Source organism: Carassius carassius, chromosome 32, assembly GCF_963082965.1.
Source record: "Carassius carassius chromosome 32, fCarCar2.1, whole genome shotgun sequence".
Taxonomy (NCBI): domain Eukaryota; kingdom Metazoa; phylum Chordata; class Actinopteri; order Cypriniformes; family Cyprinidae; genus Carassius; species Carassius carassius.
This window is the reverse complement of record NC_081786.1, coordinates 25,990,129-26,014,928: the sequence shown is the minus strand read 5'-3', so window position 1 is coordinate 26,014,928 and position 24,800 is coordinate 25,990,129. Positions and strand designations below refer to the sequence as shown.

The 24,800-nt window shown below is 37.4% G+C and overlaps 4 protein-coding genes across 4 annotated transcripts in view; 1 reads left to right on the top strand and 3 right to left on the bottom strand.

Annotated features, from left to right (window-relative positions):
• Positions 1 to 5,582, bottom strand: part of orc3 (origin recognition complex, subunit 3) — a 47,081-nt gene extending 41,499 nt beyond the window's left edge. Inside the window, exons 1-9 of the mRNA XM_059520840.1 lie at positions 5,422 to 5,582; positions 5,264 to 5,318; positions 5,089 to 5,180; positions 4,858 to 4,990; positions 3,979 to 4,083; positions 3,645 to 3,793; positions 3,140 to 3,279; positions 1,266 to 1,425; positions 1,066 to 1,179 (exon numbers count right to left, since the gene is read on the bottom strand). Coding sequence (XP_059376823.1) covers positions 1,066 to 1,179; positions 1,266 to 1,425; positions 3,140 to 3,279; positions 3,645 to 3,793; positions 3,979 to 4,083; positions 4,858 to 4,990; positions 5,089 to 5,180; positions 5,264 to 5,318; positions 5,422 to 5,457 — 984 coding nt within the window. The 5' untranslated portion in view covers positions 5,458 to 5,582. The remainder of the gene's footprint in view (positions 1 to 1,065; positions 1,180 to 1,265; positions 1,426 to 3,139; positions 3,280 to 3,644; positions 3,794 to 3,978; positions 4,084 to 4,857; positions 4,991 to 5,088; positions 5,181 to 5,263; positions 5,319 to 5,421) is intronic.
• A 5,998-nt stretch (positions 5,583 to 11,580) lies between these two features.
• LOC132113336 (uncharacterized) lies at positions 11,581 to 13,312 on the top strand. The gene is made up of 4 exons (XM_059521133.1): positions 11,581 to 11,798; positions 12,291 to 12,414; positions 12,673 to 13,212; positions 13,301 to 13,312. The coding sequence occupies exons 1-4, from the start codon at positions 11,581 to 11,583 to the stop codon at positions 13,310 to 13,312; spliced, it is 894 nt and encodes a 297-aa protein (XP_059377116.1).
• A 385-nt stretch (positions 13,313 to 13,697) lies between these two features.
• Positions 13,698 to 14,598, bottom strand: LOC132113300 (uncharacterized). The gene is made up of 2 exons (XM_059521109.1): positions 14,432 to 14,598; positions 13,698 to 14,314 (listed from the first exon to the last, which is right to left on the bottom strand). The coding sequence occupies exons 1-2, from the start codon at positions 14,557 to 14,559 to the stop codon at positions 13,789 to 13,791; spliced, it is 654 nt and encodes a 217-aa protein (XP_059377092.1). The 5' UTR covers positions 14,560 to 14,598; the 3' UTR covers positions 13,698 to 13,788.
• Positions 14,599 to 21,621: 7,023 nt separating this feature from the next.
• Positions 21,622 to 22,666, bottom strand: gpx2 (glutathione peroxidase 2). The gene is made up of 2 exons (XM_059521108.1): positions 22,438 to 22,666; positions 21,622 to 22,221 (listed from the first exon to the last, which is right to left on the bottom strand). The coding sequence occupies exons 1-2, from the start codon at positions 22,657 to 22,659 to the stop codon at positions 21,868 to 21,870; spliced, it is 576 nt and encodes a 191-aa protein (XP_059377091.1). The 5' UTR covers positions 22,660 to 22,666; the 3' UTR covers positions 21,622 to 21,867.
• Positions 22,667 to 24,800: the final 2,134 nt, after the last annotated feature.

Genomic DNA, 24,800 nt, shown 5'->3' with positions numbered 1-24,800 from the left:
CAAAAAATTCTAACTGACCCTCTGATGTCTCATGGACTTCTTTGATGATGTTTTTCTTACCTTTCTGGACATGGACAGTATACCATTCACACAGCTTCAATGGAGGGACTGAGAGCTCTCAGACTTAATCTAAAATATCTTAAACTGTGTTCCAAAGATAAACGGAGGTCTTACGGGTTTGAAACAACATGAGGGTAAGTTATTAATTACATAAATTTGCTATCTGTGTGAACTAACCCTTTAAAGAGATCTGCACGAAAATAACGTGTTTCAGCTTCCACAAAATAGGTTTTTTCAAAATGATATAATAAATTATCTTTGGGGTATTTTGAGTCACATCCTAGGGACACCTGGGACTTTTATTGTATATTGTAAAATGGAGCCTAATAGGTCTCCTTTAAACATTCTCACATCACATTCACATTAATTGTTTTAAACAGCATAACATTAATTTGTAACAATCAAATTACATTTTTATTTAGATCACATGAATGCATCATCCTTTATAAGGGGTAAATAAATAAATATCGGCCAGTTATCATTACCAGTGTGGATGTGCAGCTTGTCAGTTAACAATGGCTCCGTGTAGTAACAGCTGCTCTATGTGAAATCACGCAACTGATGGTATTAGAGAACCGGCTTTACTGACGAGATGCGCATTAATCATTGGCTGATATTTATCATGCACCCCTGTCCTTTATGCTTGCAGAAGTTTTGAAAACCTGGTAGTAATTATTACAGCGGAAAAACTGAATTACATAAGTCATATTTTAAATCCAAAATTGAGTTTCAATCATCTGTGTCCAAGCATAAATTGTTCATATAGATCAACTGATGCAACTGCCATGTGTCTATTTGTTCTTGAAATTAACTGCAGTGATGGGACTTGTTTTGGCTTCTTTCAGTCTCCATAATAATGAAAAAGGTATGCTTCAATAGCAGAAAGCAAAAAAGCCAAACAAGTAGCACCACTGTTTGTTTCTCAATAACATTCCAAACCAATAAAGAAACATTACACATGGCACGATGGAAAGCCATCTGGAAAAAAAAAACTTGTCAGCTCACCTGTAGGCCCTTAACAAAATTCTGAACAGAGAAGTCATGATAGAGGAAGATGCCAACCAGCACCTGGATCACCCTACTGCTGAGCTTGAATGGGAACTGAGAGTTCAGAATAAGCTATGAAAAAAAAACTGACATCAGAAGAACATACGGAATAAAATTGTTGACATTAACTTGCATTACAAATCTCAATGGTTATTTACCTTCTCAAAAACAGAGGCTAAATGCTGAGTACATGAGAGAGAATGAAAGACCTCAATGCAGAGCAATGACGACACCGAGTGGGGAAGCCTGTGCTGGATAGCACTTGGAGACGTGGCAATGCCAAAAATAAAGATGAAGGGAAGCTCCTGAGTGTATCGACTGTTAATAAGATTAAGATAAAAAAATAATTAAAAAATTACAAATGTAAGGATTTTCAGACCATGATTATATCCACTTTTCAATTTCAGGCATGCAACATTATTAGCATTTTCTGCTAAACAAAAACAAACAAAAAGATATACCACTGCTTTCAAGGCATGCAAAAGAAAATCATCTTAAAATTTAGTGATCTCAGGTATTAGGTTCTATTTAAATGATGCTTAAGAGATTTGCCATGGCCTTGACAATGAACATTTCAACCAACAAACTTTCAAATAGAGAGAGAGAGAAAAAGGAGAATCTGTGCAGCTTTTCAAAAACGAAAATGGGTCATCCATTAACTGAAACTGCTTTGTAAGGCTTACACTGAAAACTGCTTTACTGTTTGTAGCGGAAGCATATTAGCATATTGTGATAAAGTTCATTATTTTCCATAATGTAATGATAAAAATTAAACTTTCATATATTTTAGATTCATTGCACACCAACTGAAATATTTCAGGTCTTTTATTGTTTTAATACTGATGATTCCAAAATTCCTCTCTCAAAAAATTCGCATATTTCATCCGACCAATAAAAGAAAAGTGTTTTAAATACAAAAAAAGTCAACCTTCAAATAATTATGTTCAGTTATGCACTCAATACTTGGTCGGGAAATGACTGCTTCAATGCGGCGTGGCATGGAGGCAATCAGCCTGTGGCACTGCTGAGGTGTTATGGAGGCCCAGGATGCTTCGATAGCGGCCTTAAGCTCTTCCAGAGTGTTGGGTCTTGTGTCTCTCAACTTTCTCTTCACAATATCCCACAGATTCTCTATGGGGTTCAGGTCCGGAGAGTTGGCAGGCCAATTGAGCACAGTAATACCATGGTCAGTAAACCATTTACCAGTGGTTTTGGCACTGTGAGCAGGTGCCAGGTCGTGCTGTAAAATGAAATCTTCATCTCCATAAAGCTTTTCAGCAGATGGAAGCATGAAGTGCTCCAAAATCTCCTGATAACTAGCTGCATTGACCCTGCCCTTGATAAAACACAGTGGACCAACACCAGCAGCTGACATGGCACCCCAGACCATCACTGACTGCGGTCACCTCTTCTTGTTGTGCAGCGTTTTTTGCCACACTTTTTCCTTCCCACAGACTTCCCACTGAGGTGCCTTGATACAGCACTCTGGGAACAGCCTGTTCGTTCAGAAATTTCTTTCTGTGTCTTACCCTCTCGCTTGAGGGTGTCAATGATGGCCTTCTGGACAGCAGTCTTACCCATGATTGCGGTTTTGAGTAATGAACCAGGCTGGGAGTTTTTAAAAGCCTCAGGAATCTTTTGCAGGTGTTTAGAGTTAATTAGTTGATTCAGATGATTAGGTTAATAGCTCGTTTAGAGAACCTTTTCATGATATGCTAATTTTTTGATAGGGATTTTGGGTTTTCATGAGCTGTTTGCCAAAATCATCAGTATTAAAACAATAAAAGACCTGAAATATTTCAGTTGGTGTGCAATGAATCTAAAATATATGAAAGTTTAATTTTTATCATTACATTATGGAAAATAATGAACTTTATCACAATATGCTAATTTTTTGAGAAGGACCTGTATATATATGGAGTTGGAGAGTTGAGGGCATGAGTTTGAAGAAAAAAAAACACCTTGCAAGCACTGTGGCAATATTATTCTATCACCCTTCACATACTGCTTATGCACATTTTACTAGTCCCACCTGCAAATAAGGATAAAATCCTGCAAAATTTGTGGGTTGAATGCCTCAAAGTCTTTGAAGATCACGACAACAGGCAAACTCTGAGGCAAGTCACTATTTGTCGAGTTTTCTTTCCTTTGAGGAGAAACTTGGGTGCATTTCTACAAAAGACAAATTATTCAGATTGACAAAGTACCTTGCCACACCAAAGTTAGGTAAATAGTAGCACAGGATCTCTTTCAAAAGTCTACTACAACTAACCAAACATTGTTTGCTTTTAGATTTTAAATCTGAAATAAGCATTTTATTCTACTTAGAACTTCAATTAACTTCAATACAGTACAATTGCATTAAAAAGAATATAAATAATACAAAAGGAAAAAAATTTAATCAAAAGAGCATCATCTTGAGGTTACATTACCATGGATCTTTCAGCAAGTAGTACCCCAAATGCATTGTTTCAAAATATAAACCTTCTGTCTTTCTAATGTAGGTAAGCAAAGTTTATGTTTTCGTCTTCTCCTACCTTGGCAACAGTCTTGTACCACTGACATAAAGCACTTATTGTACACTGTGTCCTTTGAGGTAAAGCTGTATCATCTTCCTGTTCTTCATCCACAGACACTCCTATTTCCATCAGCTGCTCTAGAACCTTCTGAATCAAGAACTTTACAGCTGTCAAAAAGGGTCACGTTTGAATGAAAATATGCAAATTATATGCAGATAAGGCTAGTCATTGTAAGCTTCATAAATGGTTATTTTGCATAGATGGGTAGAGAATAAAGCTTGTCTATCCAATCTTCCACTGAGATGTATATAAGAGCAAACATTTATACACAGTAAGAGCAAAAAATACACACCTGCACATTCTTTGGCATGAACAGACACCACAAAGGGTGTGACAGAATCCTGAAGAAGATTACACAGACTTCGAAATGTCATGGCATGATCTGGCACATTTACCCCTAAATGACAATAAAAGGTTTTACAGTTCAATAATAGACAAAGCCAATAGTGGGGCTGTGCTGCATGTGCTGTATTTTGTTTTCCCCATTACAGCTCTTTAAATTACTATTATACCCACCTGTGCCTACCACTAGAGAGGATGACTCGAGATATCTAACTTCCTGTAATACCTATCATTTAATTAAGAATGTGAAATATACAAAAACATATCACAATAATCAACATGTATGCTATTGTTATCATGCGCACTTCAAAATACAGTGAACAGTTTTTTTTTTATCACTCAAAAATCACAGACTGTAACGGTATAATTTAATGGATCTAACAAACCTCAGTAGCATTTTTAACAACTAATCTATTTGAAACATTTGTTTGCTTATAACATTTAAATACAATAAAGAAATACAGAAATATGTATCAGGTTCATTTTTTTATAAGAGTCATCTTGAACAACAACACTTTTCTGGCAAATTATTTAAATATCATCATAATACTCTGCATGACTTGTGTATGTGTATAGAGAGAGAGAGAGAATATTTTAGTAAAAAAAAAAAATATACACACACATATATATATATATATATGATATTGCCAAGATTAAAAGAATCAAAGGATAAAGCAGTTAACCAAACGTGACCATATATGATTGTGAACTTTTTCACAAATCACGCTTCATCTGTTTTCTAAATATTCAACTCTTGGAGCTTCCATGTGCATTATACAAAAGTTGTGCTGGGAAACATATAATTAAGTCAAATAAAACCGTGACATACCCAGCATTAAAGCAGCTGTGGGGATTTCACTGGCTCTCTGTCTCCAGTTATCAGATGAGCGGCCGAGGCCATGCTTTTTAATGAACTCTGCAAGACTGTCAAGCACCTTTTTATTCAACTGATCTTGTATTACCTGTGAAAATATATATTTATCAAGGGGAAAAAACATATTAATAGACGAGCATATTAAAAGGTTACATAAAGAGGCATAAAGCGGAGGATGTAAGTTACCTCTGTGTTCATTTGAACAGTTTCCCACAATTTCTGACAGATCTTAAAGCGATCGCTGGCGTTATCGTCACTATCATCCACCAAATATCCACCTACATACCAATAAATAAGACGAAAATGCTTGATAATGGAGATAAGTATTTGTGAAGTGATAATAATGATTATAATTACTCACCCACTCCCACATGTCGCTTTCTCTTTTTAGAGGCTGACTTAAAAACAAAACATCCCTGAAAAACATAATCTATAAGTCTGAATAAGTATCATCATATCATTACTCTAAACAAATTACTTCAGCCACGTATGCATTAATGAATGCCTGCTCGACGTTACCTTTGACACCGATGAAGTTAGAGGAATTTCGCTCATTTCTGTCCTTCAAAAACAAAAATCAACAGCGAACAAACTTCCATAAGACAGTACACCACGCGTTCACGCTGCCGCTTTTTTCTTCTTCTTAATATTTTATGGCACAATTTTCAGCAGCATTAGCGCCTCCTGCTGTGTAGTAGTGTGGCTCAAGGATTCATATCTGCTCCTTAATTCTTATTTCTGAATTGATTAATTAATTTATTTATTTATTTATTTCAGAAAATTTTTATCATTCATCATATGAACTCCTTTGTGAAATGTTTGTCAGCTCAGTTTTGTTTTAAGATGGAAATCAATCATTTTCTTCATTATCATAAAGTGCTCTATGGTTTCGTCTTGATTACATTTTTTAAATTGCCCTGTCTTATGTATCCCAATTTTGTTTGGAGTATTATTAAGTGCAGTATGTGAAAATCTATGTCTTGAATGAAAAAAAAAAATCATTTATATTTCTCCTTACTCTACCTTTCCAAACATTTCTTTATAAAACCGTCATCTTCCTTTACATGTTGTTTAATTAAAAACGCCTGAAGGATCTCAGTCAGCACATCAGCTCTGCTTTCTGTACCTGTTTCTAATGTCATTAAAGATTAACCTGAGTCAGAACATGTTCTCAGTGGTCTAGTCTGCTCAACCCACACCGAATGCCATTGGGATTGCAATCATTTCTCCATTTTACTGATAGGGATTATCTGAAATTCTTTAATTTTAACATTAAAATCTTGCCCTGTGGATGCCACACCGTCTACAGCATCTTAATATACATGAACATAACTATTGTTTTGAATTTCTCATGAACAGTCTCATGTCTAAAGTGGGTTGTGGTATTAACGATTGGTGAATTACTAAGGTACTGCTGGAATATACATTTATTTTAGGTACTTTTTTTTCAATTTTTTATTTTTCTCAGCATTGTTTCATGGCTTTTGAATGATTTTGATTATTTCCTGACCTAGTAATTTATGGCTTCTGTATTCTAAGGGCATTTCTCCTGTTGCAACTGCAGTTGGGATCTTATAGCAGCTGTTAATAACCTTCAGTTTTGTTGAACTGAAATACTATACATCCATAATCAAGTGTTAATAGTATTAGTTCATTATAATTCATATATTCAGAGCCAACCTCTCAGCTCCCCCGGTCTTTGCCCACCAAGCAACTCCAAGAAACTGCCAAAAACCTTCTATCAGAACATTGGGTGGTATTTGTCATTGCAATGTGTTACAAAGACACAAATTTACTACCTCCACCAGGTTTTTGAGCTGACCCAACTAAAGGAAATGGCTACTTCCTGAGCAGTGTTCAGGGGAGTTTCTATTCAGGACATGTATACTTCGGTGAGCTGGGCATCATCGCACACATTTGTGAGAGATGTTTAGTGTCATGATGATCACCAGGGTTTCGCAGGTAACCAAAATGTTACCTGCGACCTAAAAAGTTTACCTAAAAGCTAAACTTACCATGATGTATACCACTGTGAGACCAGAGACAGTTGTTATACTGTTTTGCACTGCAGACAATACAAACATTTATCATAAGTATAATATGAAAACCTTCATGACACAGACATGTGAACTTATTAGACCATCTCATTAAAGCTTTTAAAGCTTAGAAAGAGTCTATCATAGAAGCCTCAGATGGACTGGTTGACAGCCTCCCTAAGATGCTGCCTTCTAATGAAGAATGTACTTGGTTACTAATGTAATCTCGCTTTTGGGGAAAAAACAAATTTTTATCAGAATATTGAAGCCTTTCAATAATGCAGTGTAACTGCATGGCCATTGGTTCATGCAGTGAATTAAAATATGATCCAATGGCCCGCCAGAGCCTGCCACAATATATCTGACATCTGGCACTTTGCCATAGGATCCTCAGGTTACTTTGAATGAAGCGACAACTGAGTCATGCAGCTACACAGCATGGAAAAGTACTCAGTACTTGTTCCGTTCCATCAGGGAACCGAGGATACATTAGTAATCAAGTACTTCCCTATGGATACTTCACTCATTCTGGGTGTGCTATGATGCTATAGGTAGCCAATACAATCCCATCGTGCTATGCAACGACTAATACTTGAACTTGTCCTAAGGCCCCAAGGGGGAACCAGAGGGACTAAGTATTTGGTAAAATGTATTGAGTAAATAAATTTAAGTATTCAGTATTGAGTAAATCAAGTATTGAGTAAATCAAGTATTGAGTAAATTCAACTCTTGGTCTTGCAGGAGGAAGTGATGATTGAGTTACTACCTGTGCTCTGAATGGATAAGCGAACAATTAAGTATGTAACCATGCCTTGGTTTCAGGAAACTTTAGAGACTTTGGGCCCGAATTCGAGGCATGTGGCTCATAGATAGCGCCTGCAGATCTCCCATATGCTTTACCAATGCTAGAACTAGTAGCAGAGCAGTCTTAAGATCAATGGACTGTAGCGCCTCAAATGGAGGGCTTTTAAGAGCCCTCAACACCATGGGCAGATCCTATGTTGGGACAGTGATGGGGCGAGGCTGGTTGAGCCTATGAGAGATATTTTTCAGCAGATTGGGTCTGCGCCACGGTCTGCTCCACGGGCTGCACACCAGGCGGAGAACTTAGGTCTGACAGAAAGGTGTGAAAGCCCAACATACTGCCAGCATATCCAGGCAGTTGATGTGAAGCTGACCCTCCTCTTTCAACCAATCTCCTAAAGCTGGTTTGCCATCGCACAGCGCTCCTCAACCCTAAACCCGCGTCTGTTGAGACCACCTTTCTTCTGCAGACTATTCTTAGGGGCACACCCCATTCCATCCACTGAGACTCTTTCCAAGGGGCCAGAGCTACTGTGCAGGCAAGGTCCACCTTGACACTAAGGCGTCCGAGAAGCCAGGCATGGGATGGAACTCATGGTTTAAGCCAGCACTGAAGGGACCGCATGCGAAGCAGTCCCAGCTAAAGTACCAGAGATGCAGAGGCCATGAGGCCCAGCATCTTAATGAAATGCCTTGAGAGGGAGGGAAACCGAGCAGGGAACCATGCTGCTGAATCATGCGGGTCTTCGAGCGAATTCCAGTGAATAACCTAATTTATTATCCCCAAATCCCAGCCTGGCACTCCGGGGATGGCCTGCCAGGGCTCAGCCCTCATGACAAATGGTTGGATTAATTTGAGTGGCTGGTTGCCATATGGGGACCCCACACTCAAAAGAGGAAATTTTGTTCTCTTTTGAAAATGCTTTAAAAAAGCTTTACTATACTTAATGCTCTCATAGCGAGAGCAATCAGCCCCAGTGCACGCTGCCTCAGCGTGGGTGTGGCCCAGACGCATCCAATTTTAAGCTGTCAGTGATAATAATCATTAGTAACAGCATTCTCTTTTAATCCGCCTAAAAAATCAAACTGCTCATTATAAGGGGAGTACTGATGATCTTTATGAGTGAACACTCAGGAAGATCAAAAGTGCTGTGTGCTTTCTTTCAGATCATAGCGGACGAGGGGAGGGGACAGGCCGCAGTCAATGAAGAAGGTGAGCAAAGCAGAGCGAGACATGAACTCTCGTAGTGAGAGCGGTCTGTTTCAGTGAGTGCAGCCTCAGGGTGGGCATGGCCCAGGCCCATAATGTTGATCACTCATATAAACAAATTCACCATTTCTTTCTCCTAGTAACTGGGAGGAGATAAACACAAGAGCCGGGGAGGCAGGGCTCAGTGACGCACAAACAAGTGCGAAGCTGCCAGCATTCTGCATCGATCTGCCTAGCAGGATTATGCGGGGCTGTCTTATTGAAGGCAACTGGGATTGCTGCTGCTGCTGCTGCTGAAGGCAGTGGAGGCGGTGAATCAGCTGATTAGAGGGTCGCTGGTTCATCTTGATTCGTTGTGAAGGCAATTCTACAGTGTGAGGCTTCGAGTCTCATAGATCAATGTAGAATGTCATCTCTGCTGAAGGAGAAGAAATCTTAAGATCCAATGGTGAATTGCCGCTTATATAGCCAGATGCCCGCCCATTCTTGCCAGCTCTGGTGGGCTCCACTGCTGAGCCATTGGCTTCAGTATTCGGGGAAAAAAAAAATTCTCCAAAGCATACGAGGAGAGTATGAGTGATAGGGAAACACATTTACTGTATTAAGTATTCAGTAGTTCTCTGCAAGACAGTAATAGGATCAGTGGGCAAGGCCATATCAGATGGGCATTTTCAACCATGTTACCTGATTTGTGATTACTGTGTACCATGGGAAAGTGAAGGAAAAAGTTTGTTAATAATTTAAAATATTTGAGTAAGCTCAATAATACCTTTAACTCACAATTATCTTTTTTAATTTAAATATTTTTAGTAATGGAAACTTAACCAGCAATAACAACTTTCTTCAGTAAATGCTAACTTGCTAATTTGTAAATGTTTTGATTAACATAGAAATTGATGAATAAGAAATACAATATAGAACCTTAAACATTTATTTATTCTTAAACCAAGCTCAACAACACAATGGGTGAATTTATTTTTTATTTTTTGCTGCTTTACTCAAAGTCCCATCCTTAAACCAAGCCTCCAGTGTATCAAAAACTAATCAGGGTAAGCAGTTGAAAATACCCCACTAATTGGGTAACTCATAGATATACTTACATGATCTTGTAACAACAACAAATCGATGTTAGCGCAGTATCCTTTTCTCCACTTGTGTGTGTACTGAAATGTCAATCTCAACCAAGATGATAGTTTGGATGAAAGCTTAACATAGGCTACGTTCACACTGCAGGGCTTAATGCTCAATTCCGATTTTTTAAAAAAAAATAGATTTTTTTGCAAGGCCGTTCACATTTCCAATTAAATGCGACCTTTTGTGATCTCCTTTGTGAACATGAAATGACCCAGAAGTGATCCACATGCGCAGAAGAGTACTCAACGGCCAACGACGTCACTCGTTGTTTGCGGAAGTAGCTTAACATGGATGTCAACAGGCCGTTGAGAAGCAACAACCTGGGGGCGCGCAAGATGGCGCCGTGAGCACAGGTGTTGAGTTATAGCACCCATCAACAAAAATAAATCTGAGCAATAAAACGGACATTTATTTATCAATTTACGTTTTAACTTGAAGCTTAGTGCTATTCGTTTACCACAGTCTATTCAGAAACAAGTCAGCTGATAAGAAAAGAAAGAATTCTGCGACGAAGAAGAAAGAAATGGCTGCTGACACGGAGATGACTAACTCTGCTGCTGCCTGTAACACTTTACTTGACAGTTGTCACGACTATTATGGGCCTGAAGAGAAGATGGAATTTTCAATGTTGTCAGTAGAAGATTTCCCCTCGCTTCCTTCTACTCCTCTGAAACCTCCCCCCAAAAAAGGCCGCGGTGAGTCCACTGACGACATTATCACAAAACTTTCTGAGCTAATCAACATGAGGTCTGATAAACTGGAGTCAATGCTTGTGGCGAATACTTCTCACATTGCTGGTTTAAAAGAAAAGCTGAACTCGGTATGTGAAGATGTGAATGAGGTGAAGACCAAAGTTTCCCAGGTCGAGTCATCGCTTCTGAAGGAGAGCAATCGAATGGACTATATCCACAGAGCGTTCTTTTTAACTTCCGCATAAAGATAAGTCAGCCCGTGAACTTCCGGTGGAACGTCATTTGATGTTGTGGTACTTTTAGGTTAGTGGGCAGCACCTTCAAATCCAACTCCTTGAGACTCTAGTGGTTTATAGATAAAGTTTGAACTAGAACTTATTTATTTAATTTATTATTTATTCAATATCTACGTGAAAATAAAGTAATAACTTAGGTTAACAGAAATGAAAAAGGCATTTAAATTTCAGCGCTGTGAGGGAACGTCAGCTGAGCACTGTTGTGTCCCTCAGTGTTCATCCTCAGCGAAATTCAATTCAGTCATAAGTTTTCACACTTTACCTTCAGACGTACAACAACGAAAGAAATGGATAATAAATATAAGAAGAGACAATTTTATTATATCTCACCATACACGCGTGTGTGTAGTCGGAACTTTGTGCCAGAAGAGCTCAAGGAGCCTGCTGAAGTCGGCGGGAGGCGAAGGCTGAAGTCTGGTGCCGTACCTGTACTGTTCCCTTGGAATAATTACTCTCTTGGAGAGAGAAGGCTTGGGGTTTGGGAAAGGAGAACGAGACCAGAGAGTATGGAAACTGGGGAATATTATGAACGTATATCTACCAACGACCACTATTACAGCACAGCACCACAGTCCGCGTTTGTTGACTCGGTTCTGGAAGAAAACGAAAGGCTTCGCGAAGAAATCGACCATGTGAGGCAGCAGATGGAACAGATGTCACTCAAACAGCGTTTTGGGCTGCAGCGATTTACAGGTTCTGACAGTGACATCCGTTTCTACACCAGGTATGTAGACATATTTAATTTAATAAAACGCATTATACTTTAAGAACACTTTAAATATCTTGCATTTAAAGACTGATATTATACAGTGATCATACTATCTTTACTAATTATATTTAAAATAAAATTATTTAATATTAAAACACTTTTTAGGCTTAATGTGCATCGTGCATTAAAGAAGTACTCCAAATAAAGTTTAATTGTAATATTTATATCCTAAGCTTCAAGCATTATGTCAGTAAATATCGATTTGTAGTATACTTAGTATGAAATAAATTATTTTAAAAACATTTTGGTTTAGGTTTTTTTTGCACTAGGGTGTCCAAACCACAAACATTGAAGATTAAATATAATCAGCATGTCAAATAGACCAGTGCAAGTCACTTCCTACTTCAGGTTCACCTCTGACCTGGTGTGTATAAATGTAATAATACGTATGGTGCTAAATGCAAGAAATGTCAATGCTTTGACATTTTCACATTTCACTATTTACAGGTTTTCATCTTATGATCATCTGATGCGGTTTTGGCAGGTGATTGAACCACCACTGAGATTCATGGTTCGGGTAACCAGAACAGGAACTGCAAACGTTGAATCTGAAAAGCAAAGTGCTTCCATGGTAAGTCTGTTGTCTGTGCTATTATGACCAAACTCTCCAGCTACAGAATTTATGCATCCTATCATATACTTGTTCAATACATGGTTGGACTTTTACTTTCTGAAGCCAGGATGTTCACATTATGACCAACACTACTTTTAGAATTCGAATGTAGAATGAATGGAAATAAATTCCACACCATCAGATGTCTGTTGTTGTACTGTACACCTACTAGTTTTGACAATTACATATACATGTAATTGTGTTGTGATCTGTCAGTCCTTACAGGCAATAGATGAACTGTTCCTCTTCCTGAACTACCTTGCCCTTGGTCTGAAGCAGAGGGACCTAGCTGAGCGGTATGGGGTGCATCAGTCTACTGTAAGCAGAATCATTCTGACCTGGAGCAATTTTCTGTTCTCTGTTCTTGGTTCACAATGCATTTGGATGACTCAAGACAAAATTAAGGAACACTTGCCATCAGAGTTTGAAGACTACCCAGACACCACCACAATTCTGGACTGCACAGAGCTCCGGTGTCAAACACCCTCCTCCCCTTTACTTCAGAGTGAGGTATACTCAAACTATAAGTCCCACTGTACCCTGAAGGGAATGATTGGCATGGCCCCCCATGGCGCTGTAACCTTTGTTTCCTCCCTTTTTGCCGGCTCAGTAAGTGACAAACAGATCTTTGTAGAGTCAGGTATTCTTACTCTGCTTAGGCCAGATATGGCAATTATGGTCGACAGAGGCTTCCTTGTGGCTGAAGTGTACAGGCCAGCATTCCTCGCTGGGAGACCTCAGATGCCAAAGCACGAGGTCAGGGAGACCCAATCTATTGCACATCTTAGAGTGCACATTGAGCGCCTAATTCGTAGACTGAAGGAATTTAAATTCTTTGATACAGTCATCCCCTTAAACATGTTTGGTAACATAAATCAGCTTTATGCAGTTGCATGCCTACTGTTAAATTATCAGAGTGGGCCACTTGTAAAAGCTTGGGCTAAGTAAAAGTGCCTCTTGTTTTTATCCTCTCTTAATCCTTGTAAATATATCTTAAACATGCCTCTAGATTTATTCTCTGTATATATCATTCATCTCATAGTTTAAATTTAAAATCTATTCACTAAAAATCTGATTAACTGTATTATAATTACTTTTGTTGTTTTTACATTATTTCTGTTTTGTACTCTTTGTTAATTGTGTTTAACTTTTCATTATTTGTTAACTAATGAAGTATAAATTCAGAACACAAACAAATAACATGTTTATGAAAATACGTAATTTAATCAGTTAACAACAGATCCAGTACATTTGTGGAAACAGTTCAAAATAAAACATGGGCCAAAAAATATGTACAAATTGATGGAAACTGATTGAATGGATTGAAAAGTTTCAAGCCAAAAGTGTTGGAAGATAAAAGTAAAAGTAAAAGTAATCAACCTTTTGCTTCATTGTTTTAATGACTCCCTCATCTCTGTATATTCTTTGTATGAACATGTCGTCTTCAGTAAACACAACAAAATCACACCACTTCATCCCGGAAATGAAAAGTTGGCCCTGCACCTGCCAGTAGTAAGTGTGAGACTGTTTGAACTGTAGCACTCCACCAGAGACCCTAAGGTAGGCACAGTCCACATAGCTTCTCAAATTTGGGCACTTCACTTCTACCAGTCCAAACACAGGATCAGCTTTAGGGTCGTACACCAACCCATCTGGTGATGAGCCAAGCCAAGGTGCATCGGGTTGGATGATAAAACCACAAGGGTAGTGATTTACCTCCTGAATGCAGCAGTATTCCTCAATAGCTTTGGGCTCCATCTGAAGGCCCCTCTTCATTTCTGCAGACTGATAGCCTGACCTCAAAATTCTCACCGCTAGACTCGCCGCTGAGGACTGCCCTCTCACATGGCAAACTTCTCTAGAAATAAATTGATACACATAAAAATAACTTTAGTATTTATATTAGATGACAATAAATGAGTATTTAAATGAGAAAACAAAATGTGCTGAATGTCACAGTATAGTTTACAGTTACCTGAATCTAGAGGAGGTTACACGTGGCTTTCTCAATAAATGCCATTCCCTCATTGTGCTTTGTTGTCTTGTGCCCATCTCAATTTCGTGTGCCATGACTTCTGTTGTTGCTAGAGAAGTCATGTGCATCTGCTGATGGTGAGTCAACACAAAACAGCACTCTGAGGGACCTAGACAGTAGCCATCCAGGGGTAAGTATGGTCGTGGTGGTGCAGTGCTATGTGGACAGGTCTTTGGAGGGCTCCATGCTGGAAGTTGATAGGACAGTAAACTTCCTTCTTGGACTTTTCCAAAAGCGCTGTCAACTAAAGGCACATCCCCTGAAATCCCCATGGTGGCTATTAAAGGAGCAGTTTCTTTCGACATGCCTTCGTAAATATCCTTCACCCGTAGAACTGACATGTCTGGAAGGCAACAGGTCAGGTTACAGGCAGCATTATACAGGTTGCTCCTGAAAACATACATAAAAGACATGCACACAGTGTTAATTAAAGGTTCATGTAATGTGTCGATTACAGTGATCATAAACCATTCTGAAAAAAAGTATTTTACATTTACCTATTTATATATATATATATATATATATATTTATTTATTAATTTATTTTATTTTTTTCATTTAATTCCTAGAGAGCAGACACTGTAAACCTTATTACATTGAATCTGATCTCATTCCCCTACACTCAAGTTGTGTGGTCTCTCATTTTTCCTCATAGACCTGAAGCATCTTGCCCTCACGGAAACCTCTCCTGCCTCGTTCTTGTCAGAAACTGAGAAACAAAACAATTACAACACTAGGAATATCAATACACATGCACTTGGATTTTTCCTCAGCAGTGGAAACATCTTATACTGCCTGCTGTTATTTATAGTCATACAGATAAGAGAATATCATTCAAAAGGGAAAATCTGTAACCTTTCGTACTTGAAGCGGTTAATAAAAATGCATGCGTCTTGCGGAAGAACATTGTAGCCGGAGCTACTTCTCTACGTTTATGTCTATGGCGAGTCACGCAGGGATGTGGTTACTTACTCCAGTCCATACATAGTGATACAAGCCGACTGGACTAAAATAGTCCCAATATAAACACTATTATAGGTGTATAACGTAGTGATTCAGGATAAGACAAAAACACGGTTTAGAAAATTGATGCATGGTGTACTCGCTCATATAAATTGTGTAAATTTTGAAAATAAAAAAGTTACAGACAGCAGCGAAGTAACATTGTGGTATTTTAAAGTTTCATGTTATATAACAACATACTAGTGTATATGTCGAGCCTGGCAATCACGGGAGAGTACCTAGACACGTAATTGTACATTTAAATGCTGACAACTAACATTAACTGTTTGGATGTTTGCTAGCGATCCTATCTCGTAAACAACATCATAACAGCAGTATTAATAATCGATAACTTACCTTCATAGTCATGAATATAACTGAATATGTACAGCTTAAATCCTTTTTCCCGTTTACTGGACGAAGCCTTGGAGTTTTCCTGAATAAGGCGGTGTACATCATTGATGTTGACTTGAGGTAAATCCTGAAGGCAGCGAGTGTAGAAAGACATCTTCACGGCCGCTTGATTTTGGACAGTTGACCGGAAATGACTGAGCTGACTTATCTAAACCAGGAAGTGGCCGTGCATATAGTCCATTGGCGTTTTGGAGTCACGCATCACTGAACTAGAGCGATACTCTAGACGCTGGAATTTGAAATTACACGGCGTGCCAGAAAACATCGATGAGAAAAATGTAAGGAAAGAAGTGATTCGCATCTGTCAGAAAGTACTGCCAGAACACAGTGATCATCTACCGGATGTGATTGACACAGTGCATCGTGTTGGTATGAAGAAAGTGAATTCTACCCGTGGTATAATCATTCAATTCTCTTCGCGTACACTCAGAGCAGCGGTATGGGCGGCAGCCAAAAATTCCGCGTTTCTACGGGAAAGTGGTCTGCGTTTCAGAGAGGATCTATGTAAGGCCGACAGAGAAAACAGATTGAAGTTGTGGCCACTAGTAGATGAGGCACTGAAAGCAGGAAAAATTGCCTACTTTGTAGCTGGTCGTGCCTTCGTGGAGAAAAAGGAGATTTTTCCATCAGGCTGATTGATCTTTTTTGAGTTCAGGCTTCCTGTTAATATTCTTGCTTATGTAGGCCTATACATGTTCTTGGTTTCTTTCTTTTTTACCAGGACTATATGGTCATGTTTTGAGTCGATGGCCAAAAGTCATGTTTCGTCCGTTTTTCTCCAAAGCAGTCATAGTTGATGTGGTGCTATGTTCTCACCACAGTCAGTGACTGTCTTTAAACTTTTTGTTCTAAGGAACTTGTTCAAGTTATTATTATTATTATTTTTTTTTTTTCAATCTTGTTATTTTGATGTCTTTTTCAATAACTTCACTCAATGCCAGGGGACTAAGGGACAATTTAAAACGGAAAGCCATTTTTTTATTTGCCAAACAATATAAAACAGATTTTTGTTTTCTTCAAGAGACTCACAGCATCTCTGAGGATATGCGTTTTTGGAAATCCCAGTGGGGAAATGACATTTTTTGTTGTCATGCTTCTCAACGGTCTGCCGGGGTTTGTACACTCAAAAATGTAGACTTGGAGCTGTCTCTTATGTTGTATATTGAGGGGAGGAAAAGAATATCTTAAGTTTAAGAGAGACGTTTGGCAGTGGTCGTCTTTGAGATGATGTGTGAAATCAGGGTGGCATTTGCTGTTTTGGCTCACAAAATATCTCTTGGGGCAAAGCAACTGGATTGTAAGAACTGGTTACTTTCATCTGTGCTGCTGCAGAATCAGGGTTACTGTCGTTATTTAAATCTAAATGGTATATAAAACACTGTGCAGAATCTACAGCATCAATGAAAAAGGAACTGAGAACTGAATGTAGTAACATAATACAAAAATGTATTTGTTGGTAAACTTCCTTATACGGACTTCGATGTTCTTTTAGATAAGTTAGAAGAGAAAATTGTTCATTGGTTAGCCAAATTCCCTGATGCATATATACTCTTGGGTGGTGACTTTAATATCACATTAGATAATATAATTGACAGATGGCCTCTTGGTTCTTGCACTAATACAAATATAAAGCTAAAAATGTTGATGGAAAGATTTGATCTGATTGATGCGTGGAGAGTTAAACACCCTCATTCCAGAGCCTTTACCTGGTGTAATAAGTCAAGGTCTAAGCAATCGAGAATAGATTTATGGTTAGTTTCCCGTACACATGAAGGCAATCTGAATAATGATATCTTATCTACCCCATTAACTGATCACAAAGCAATACAAATCCATATTGATTTACAGCCAATATCGTCTTCTAAAATTTTTAATTCCTATTGGAAACTTAATAGCTCTATACTTAAGCATGAAACCGTTACTCTTAAGGTAAATGAATTAATTCATTTATTTTGGACTAAAGCTAAAGCGGAACGCGTTTATGGCAAACATTGGGAGTTGCTTAAATTTGAATTGGGCAAGTTTTTCAGAAGTTATTGTGGTAAAATTGCTAAACTCAAAAGAGCACAAGAAGAGAATATAATTTCAACCATTGCATACCTATCATCCAAATGCCCTGATAGCTTATCTGTGGAGGAAAGTAATAGTCTTTTCGAGCATCAGCACAAATTGGATGAACTTTATAAATTAAAAGCTGAAGGTGCTTTCGTAAGGTCCAGAAGACGCTGGCTTGAAGAAGGAGAACAAAATACGGCTTACTTTTTTAGGTTGGAAAAATCCCAAACTAAAAATAATATTCATCAATTGAAAATCGGTAATTCTATTTCTGAAGACCCAAAAGAAATTGGAAACATTGTTCTGAATTCTATAAGAATCTTTATAGCAGTCAATTCTGTTATGACAGCACTATATCCTTTATGGACTCTATAGACAATATTAATTATATTAGTGCTCTTGACAAAGATTTTTGTGATCGACCCATTACATTAGCTGAGGTCCTTGAATCAATCAAATATTTAAAAGTTAATAAATCACCAGGCATAGACGGCCTTACTTCAGAATTTTACCAAAACTTTGCAAAAGATTTGGCCCCTTTCTTATTAGAGGTTATATATGAAAGCATTAGGGTGGAATCTCTCCCCCCTACCCTAAGTCAAAGTTTAATAACTCTCATCCCTAAAGCCTAAAAAGGACTTAGTACTAATAGACAATTGGCGTCCAATCAGTCTTTTAAATTGTGATTATAAAATTATTGCTACAATCTTTGCAAAACGTTTAAAAATTATTTTACAGGATATAATAGACGAAACGCAATCTTGCTTTCTAAAAAACAGACACATCTCAAATAATATTCGGTTGGTTCTTGATTTGTTAGACTATTCAGAGTTAGTGAAGGATGATAGTTATATGCTTTTTCTGGACTTTTACAAAGCCTTTGATTCTATAGAACATGATTTTATATTTAAAACTTTAGAAAAATTTGGTTTCGGGGACTTTGTATGCACATGGTAACTCTTCAATTAAGCTTAAGTATGGTACTTCTCCAAGATTTGATCTGCAACGAGGAATACGTCAGGGGTGCCCTATTTCACCATATTTGTTTATATTGACTACTCAATTATTAGCCAGTCACATTAAGAATAGTACCTTGCAAGGGATTAGTATCATGGGGAGGGAAATCATCATCAGCCAATTGGCTGATGATACTACCCTTTTCCTTAAAAATTCAGACCAGATTCCTTTAGCTCTTAATATTATTAAAATGTTCTCCAATGCTTCTGGGCTTCTTCATAATATGCACAAATGTGAATTGATGCCAGTTAAGCAACTCTCTTTTTCCACTATATGTAATATCCAAGTTAAAGAGGCAATAACTTACCTTGGAATAGTAATATCCAAAAATCCTAAACTTAGATGTGAATTACACTTCTTGCCCATCTTAGAGAAAACTAAAAGAAAACTCAATCAGTGGCTTCAGAGAGACTTGTCTCTAAAAGGAAGGATACTCCTTTCCAAGGCAGAAGGCATTTCACGTCTAACATTTGCAGCTATCTCTTTAGAACTTGATAAAGCGATGTGTAAAAAGATTGATCAAAAATTATGTAACTTTGTATGGAAAAATAAGACGCACTACGTCAAAAAATCTGTTCTATCCAACAGCTACAGTAATGGAGGTCTTAATTTGGTTGATTTTTCAACATTAAATAATACCTTTAAAATCAACTGGTTGAGGAACTACTTGAAAAATCCATTTAGTATTTGGAATATTATACCAGAGTATATTTTTTCACAGTTGGGAGGTTTGAATTTTCTATTATTATGTGACTACAGTATTGAGAAGATCCCTGTTGCTCTTTCTAATTTCCACAAACAAGCACTTTTGTCATGGTCTATGATTTTCAAACACAATTTTTCTCCAACTAGTTACTTCATTTGGAATAATAAGAATATCTGTTATAAACATAAGTCCCTATATTTTGAAAACTGGTTTAAGAATGGTATCAATCGAATTAGTCAATTATTTCATCAGAATGGTTACCTGTTTACTTATCAAGAATTTCTTTCTCACTATAAGTTTCCTTTTACTCCAAAACAGTTTGCCACTGTATTTGGTGCTATCCCGAATGGTGTAATCATGTTATTTAAGGGCTATAACAGTGCTTTGACAAGTTCTGAAATGCCTCTCCCAGACCCAGTTGACACGTATGTAGGTGGGATATGTTTTAAATCTACATTGAAAAATAACAGAAATATTCGCTCTCTTTTTCTAAATAACTGTGTTTCCACTCCTCAAGCTATTTCAAAATGGAATAGATCAGTGAAAAATATTTTGTGGAAAAAGGTTGGGCGCTTCCTAACAGGTATTTATTGTTAAATAAGGTTAAAGAGATTTCTTTTAAGCTTATTCATCAGTACTATCCTGTTAAAACATTTATTGTGTCGAAATTCAAATTAAACATAGATGTGAACTGTACTTTCTGTGACTCACAACCGGAAACTGTCCTGCATCTTTTTTGGCATTGTGTTTATATAAGAAAACTTTGGCAAGATATTTGCCAATTCATTGTAAACTTCATACACAATGACTTTGAGCTTTTCTTTAAAGATGTTTTGTTTGGAATTTTCACTTTTGAGAAGCAATATGGAAATGTTTACTTTCTCTGCAACTTAATTATTTTGCTTGCAAAATATTTTATCCACAAATGTAAGGTTATGAAAGTCACGCCCCACTTCTCTTACTTTCTAGAAGATATTAAAATTTATATAAAATCTTTATCTACCTCCTGTAACAAAAAGGCAACAAAAACTTTGAATGTATGCTCACTTTTTGATGTTTTTGTATAATTTCTATCTGACTATCATTTTATGTTTTGAGGGAAGAGGAAGATTTTGTTTGTGTAATCTGTTTTCCTATTTATTTTTTATTTTAGCTTATTGTATTTTTATTTTTTTTTACTCTGTCTTTTTTGTTTTGTAATTGTTTGGTCATCCTTGAACCCCTGGCTCTTCTACTTGGCATATGTTCTGTCATACTTGTATTTTTGAATGAATGTTAATAAAAAAAAAATAAAATAAAAAAAAAACAAAAAAAAAACATGGATGTCAACAACAGTGTAGTCAACAGCGGAGCTCGTTTAGCAATATTAAAGTTATTTAAGCAGCATCGTCCGCCATAGTTGTTGTTTATTTTCTCATTCCCGCCTACTTCAATGCAGAATTATGACGTTTGTAGCGTATCAATGATGTATGGGTCGGATACATGTGACCTGGCCGCTCAGACGGAGGTCGCATTTCAAAAGATCGGATACCTTTCGGATTTAGGACCACATACCCAAGTGGCCTGGGTCGCATTTGAAAAGATCGGATCTGTGTCGTTCAGACTGTCATGAAAAGATCAGACACAGGTCGCATACGGGCAAAAAAATCGGAATTGGGTCGTTTCAGCCTGCAGTGTGAACGTAGCCATAGTATCAATGTCACCATGTTATCTGGGAAAGGTAATCTACAGTATAGATACAGTATGTACCACAGTATATCTCTACTCTTGCTCATGTCACATTCCTCATCATGAACAATGTGAAAGCACATGCAGATGTCACATTAATAAGACAGAGGAGACATTCTGTAAAATGAGTGAAGCAAATTCATGAGATGCCATACTGCCCCAGAACAGAGACTAAGCCAGAACCAACAAAGTGTCAATCAATATTTTATTAAGGTACTTCCATTGCAGAGAATTTGTTAATGGCACCATCCATAATTCTTTCATATTTACAATATCAAGTGAAACCCTGTTACATTTTGGTGTGTCACTCTCATTAAGGAATATAAAAGAAATTAAGATGATGCCACAATGTTGCTAACATGGAAGATAATGTAAATCAAAAATCATTGCCAATATTGCCACATTGAATTAACACATGACTAAATATGAAACATGATCAGTTAACTTGTTTTTGATTAGTTCTTCGTCAGTTTCAGTAGTCTTTGAATGTCTGGTTCAATATTGATAGTTTGAAACCTTTTACTGTATCTCTTGAAGGGCTCACCCTCTGGTCCAATAAGAAATTTTTCAAAATTCCATGAAATATCATTCCGACTGATGGGATTCCAGACCAGATATTTAGGGTCCTGCATGAATGACATAGTGTCATCATCTGGATAGGGAAGCTTGTCTTTCAAGTAAGAAAAGACAGGATGTGCATTACTCCCATTTACAACACACTTCTCAAAAATGGTGAATGCAGGTTTATACCCTTCACCTGGACGTACATATTTCAAGGAATTTAGAATTTCTGCATCAGAACAGTTCTCCTGGAAAATGAGAAAGAAGACAATGCAATAATTATTATGTTAATCCAAATTATGTACAATAGTCCTGTAAAATTCTGAAACACTGCTAACTTTTCATGAACAGATATATTTATCATTTATGTGACACCAAACTCATGTATGAACCAAATTACTTTTTTAGATAAACTACAACTAAATGTAATCGAAACAGTGAGTTGCACGTAATCATATACAAACCTGGTATCCAAACTGGTTGCAGGGAAAGCCCAGGACCACAAGCCGGTGAGGATACCTGCTCTGGAGCTCATTAAGCTGTACGTAGTCCTGGGTGGTTGTCCCTCAAAGTGATGCCACATTCTCAATTAACACCACTCTTCCTCTGAAAATATTGAAATCTACTGTTTCCCCTTCCAGTGTAGTGGCACGCAGATCATAAAAAGTCTTCGCTATAAATGTCATTGTTCACTATTGCTCTCCTTGTCACAATGACATCAGCAGTGTCTTTTTCTACTTTAATCTTGACAATACAGGTCACATGATCACATGTATAATGCATCTCAGGTGCTTTAGACAGATATGTGATACATCAACCTTTGAGAAGATACCCTTCTCAGAATTTGGAATAAAAGACTGTAGCAATGAAACAATGTAGTTTTTCCTGAACTATTCAATATAAGCATAATAACAAAATGTTAATATTATAATGGAAAGATTATTACCCAGCCTGCTACAGAATAAATAACACTCTATTAAGCTCTGTAGATTTTTTACGAAGTGTATCAGTTTCTGGGCCATGGTTTATTTATAAATCTCTGTCTCCATTACCTTGAATGTTATTAAAAATGGATGACTACACAAGTTCATCTTTAGAATGCCTACACTGTATGTCTAAAATTTTCATGCAATGTATAGTGCCACTTAAATGTTTTTTTTTTTTTAGTTGGTACCATTCATTTCTTTGTGCAAGTGTGGTGCAAATATGCATACATGCACAGCTTCAGTTTCATTAATCTTTTGTATGAATAAGTGCTTACATTCAGCCTGCATACAGAAACCAACTGCTATTGGAGAAAAAGTCTTCTCTTTGCAAAAGATCTCTCAAAACACAAACTTTATTGGAGAAGACAAAGCCAAGACACCTGCAGAACATCTTACAGTATCACTTGTAAGTAAAAAGCATTTGGATACTTTCCAAAACCCTTATTTTTCTTAAAAAATGTTCTCTTTAAAGGTGGCATGCTGGCAGTATGTCAAAACAACATATCAAAACAGCTTAACAAAATCAGTTATTTACTAAGTGAAAATAAATAAATAAATTAATTAAAAACCAAAACAAGAGAGCACATAATGTTTGCCATGTGACATAAGAAAACAACACCTCTTAACGTATAGCAATAAGTCATGGTGCACTGCTTTAAATACAAAGTAAAGGCAAACTGATTAGGTAATTAGTTACTTTGTTATCATGCAATAATGTAACACAAATGATATATCTCAGTGTTTGTGACTGTGTAAGAGAGTAGTGTGGACAGAAAGCGAGGGTGAAGTCAGGTGGTTTGCATTTCTGTGTACTTTAATATTCAGTGTCATCTCTAGTAACTGTGTCAGGGTTTTTTTGTCAGTATGTTCATAAAAACCCTGAAATGACCCTCAACCCCTTAATCTGTTCTTTCAGAGCACTTTTACTAGTGCAACAGTGTTTTGTAAAATTCACTTTTACAAACAACAGTGAATTGAAACAGTCAGTAATACAATAAAAACAGAACAGAAAACTAACAATAAAACAAATACAATATATAAAAAAAGAAATAAACTGAAGCTTTTCATAATAATAGCCTACTATACAGAAACGGAAGTAATCCAATGTACAAATAAACCACAGCATAGTTTCATTGTATGAAATAAATCAAAGCATGTTATGACATTTTGCTGTTCTAGCCTGAAAATTGTTTAAATGCTATTTGAGCATATCAAACAACATTCATGAGGCAAGTAATTTCCAATTTTGTTGCTCATTTGAAATATGTGATTTAATAGCGAGTTCAGCAAGCAGTTTTTTCAGATTTCAGGACTCCCACATTCATTTAGATATGAGGACTTGGTCTTGAATAAGCTGCCCGGAGGTGTTGCAAACATGTCCGAAGAGTGAACAAACTTTCCTTGAAAGGGACATTGATGAGGACCTCCTGTTACGAAGAGAGTCAGAGTCTTTTGGATCCAATTGCAGTGCTTTATTTAAGAATGGTTGGACAGGCAGAATTCAGGAGCGGCGTCAGGTATGTCAGGGATATCAAGCATCATAAACGGTAACAAGCAGAGATCAGGGCAGGCAGCAGAGAATCAGAGTCGGTTAAACAATCCAAGATCAGACACGGGAAGAACAAACACAGGGAAAACGCTCTGAAATGCTAGATGGGGCTAAACAAGACTTTGCAATGATTCCATGTGTGAGAGCAGCTTATATGTGTATGGAAATGAGGTGCAGGTGGGAGTGCAATCAGTCCCAGATATGAGGCCTTGTGGGAAATGGAGTTCATGATGGGTCTTGAGTGAGCCCTGAGTGGAGTGCCCTCTACTGAAGTTCATGGGCACTCCAGCTA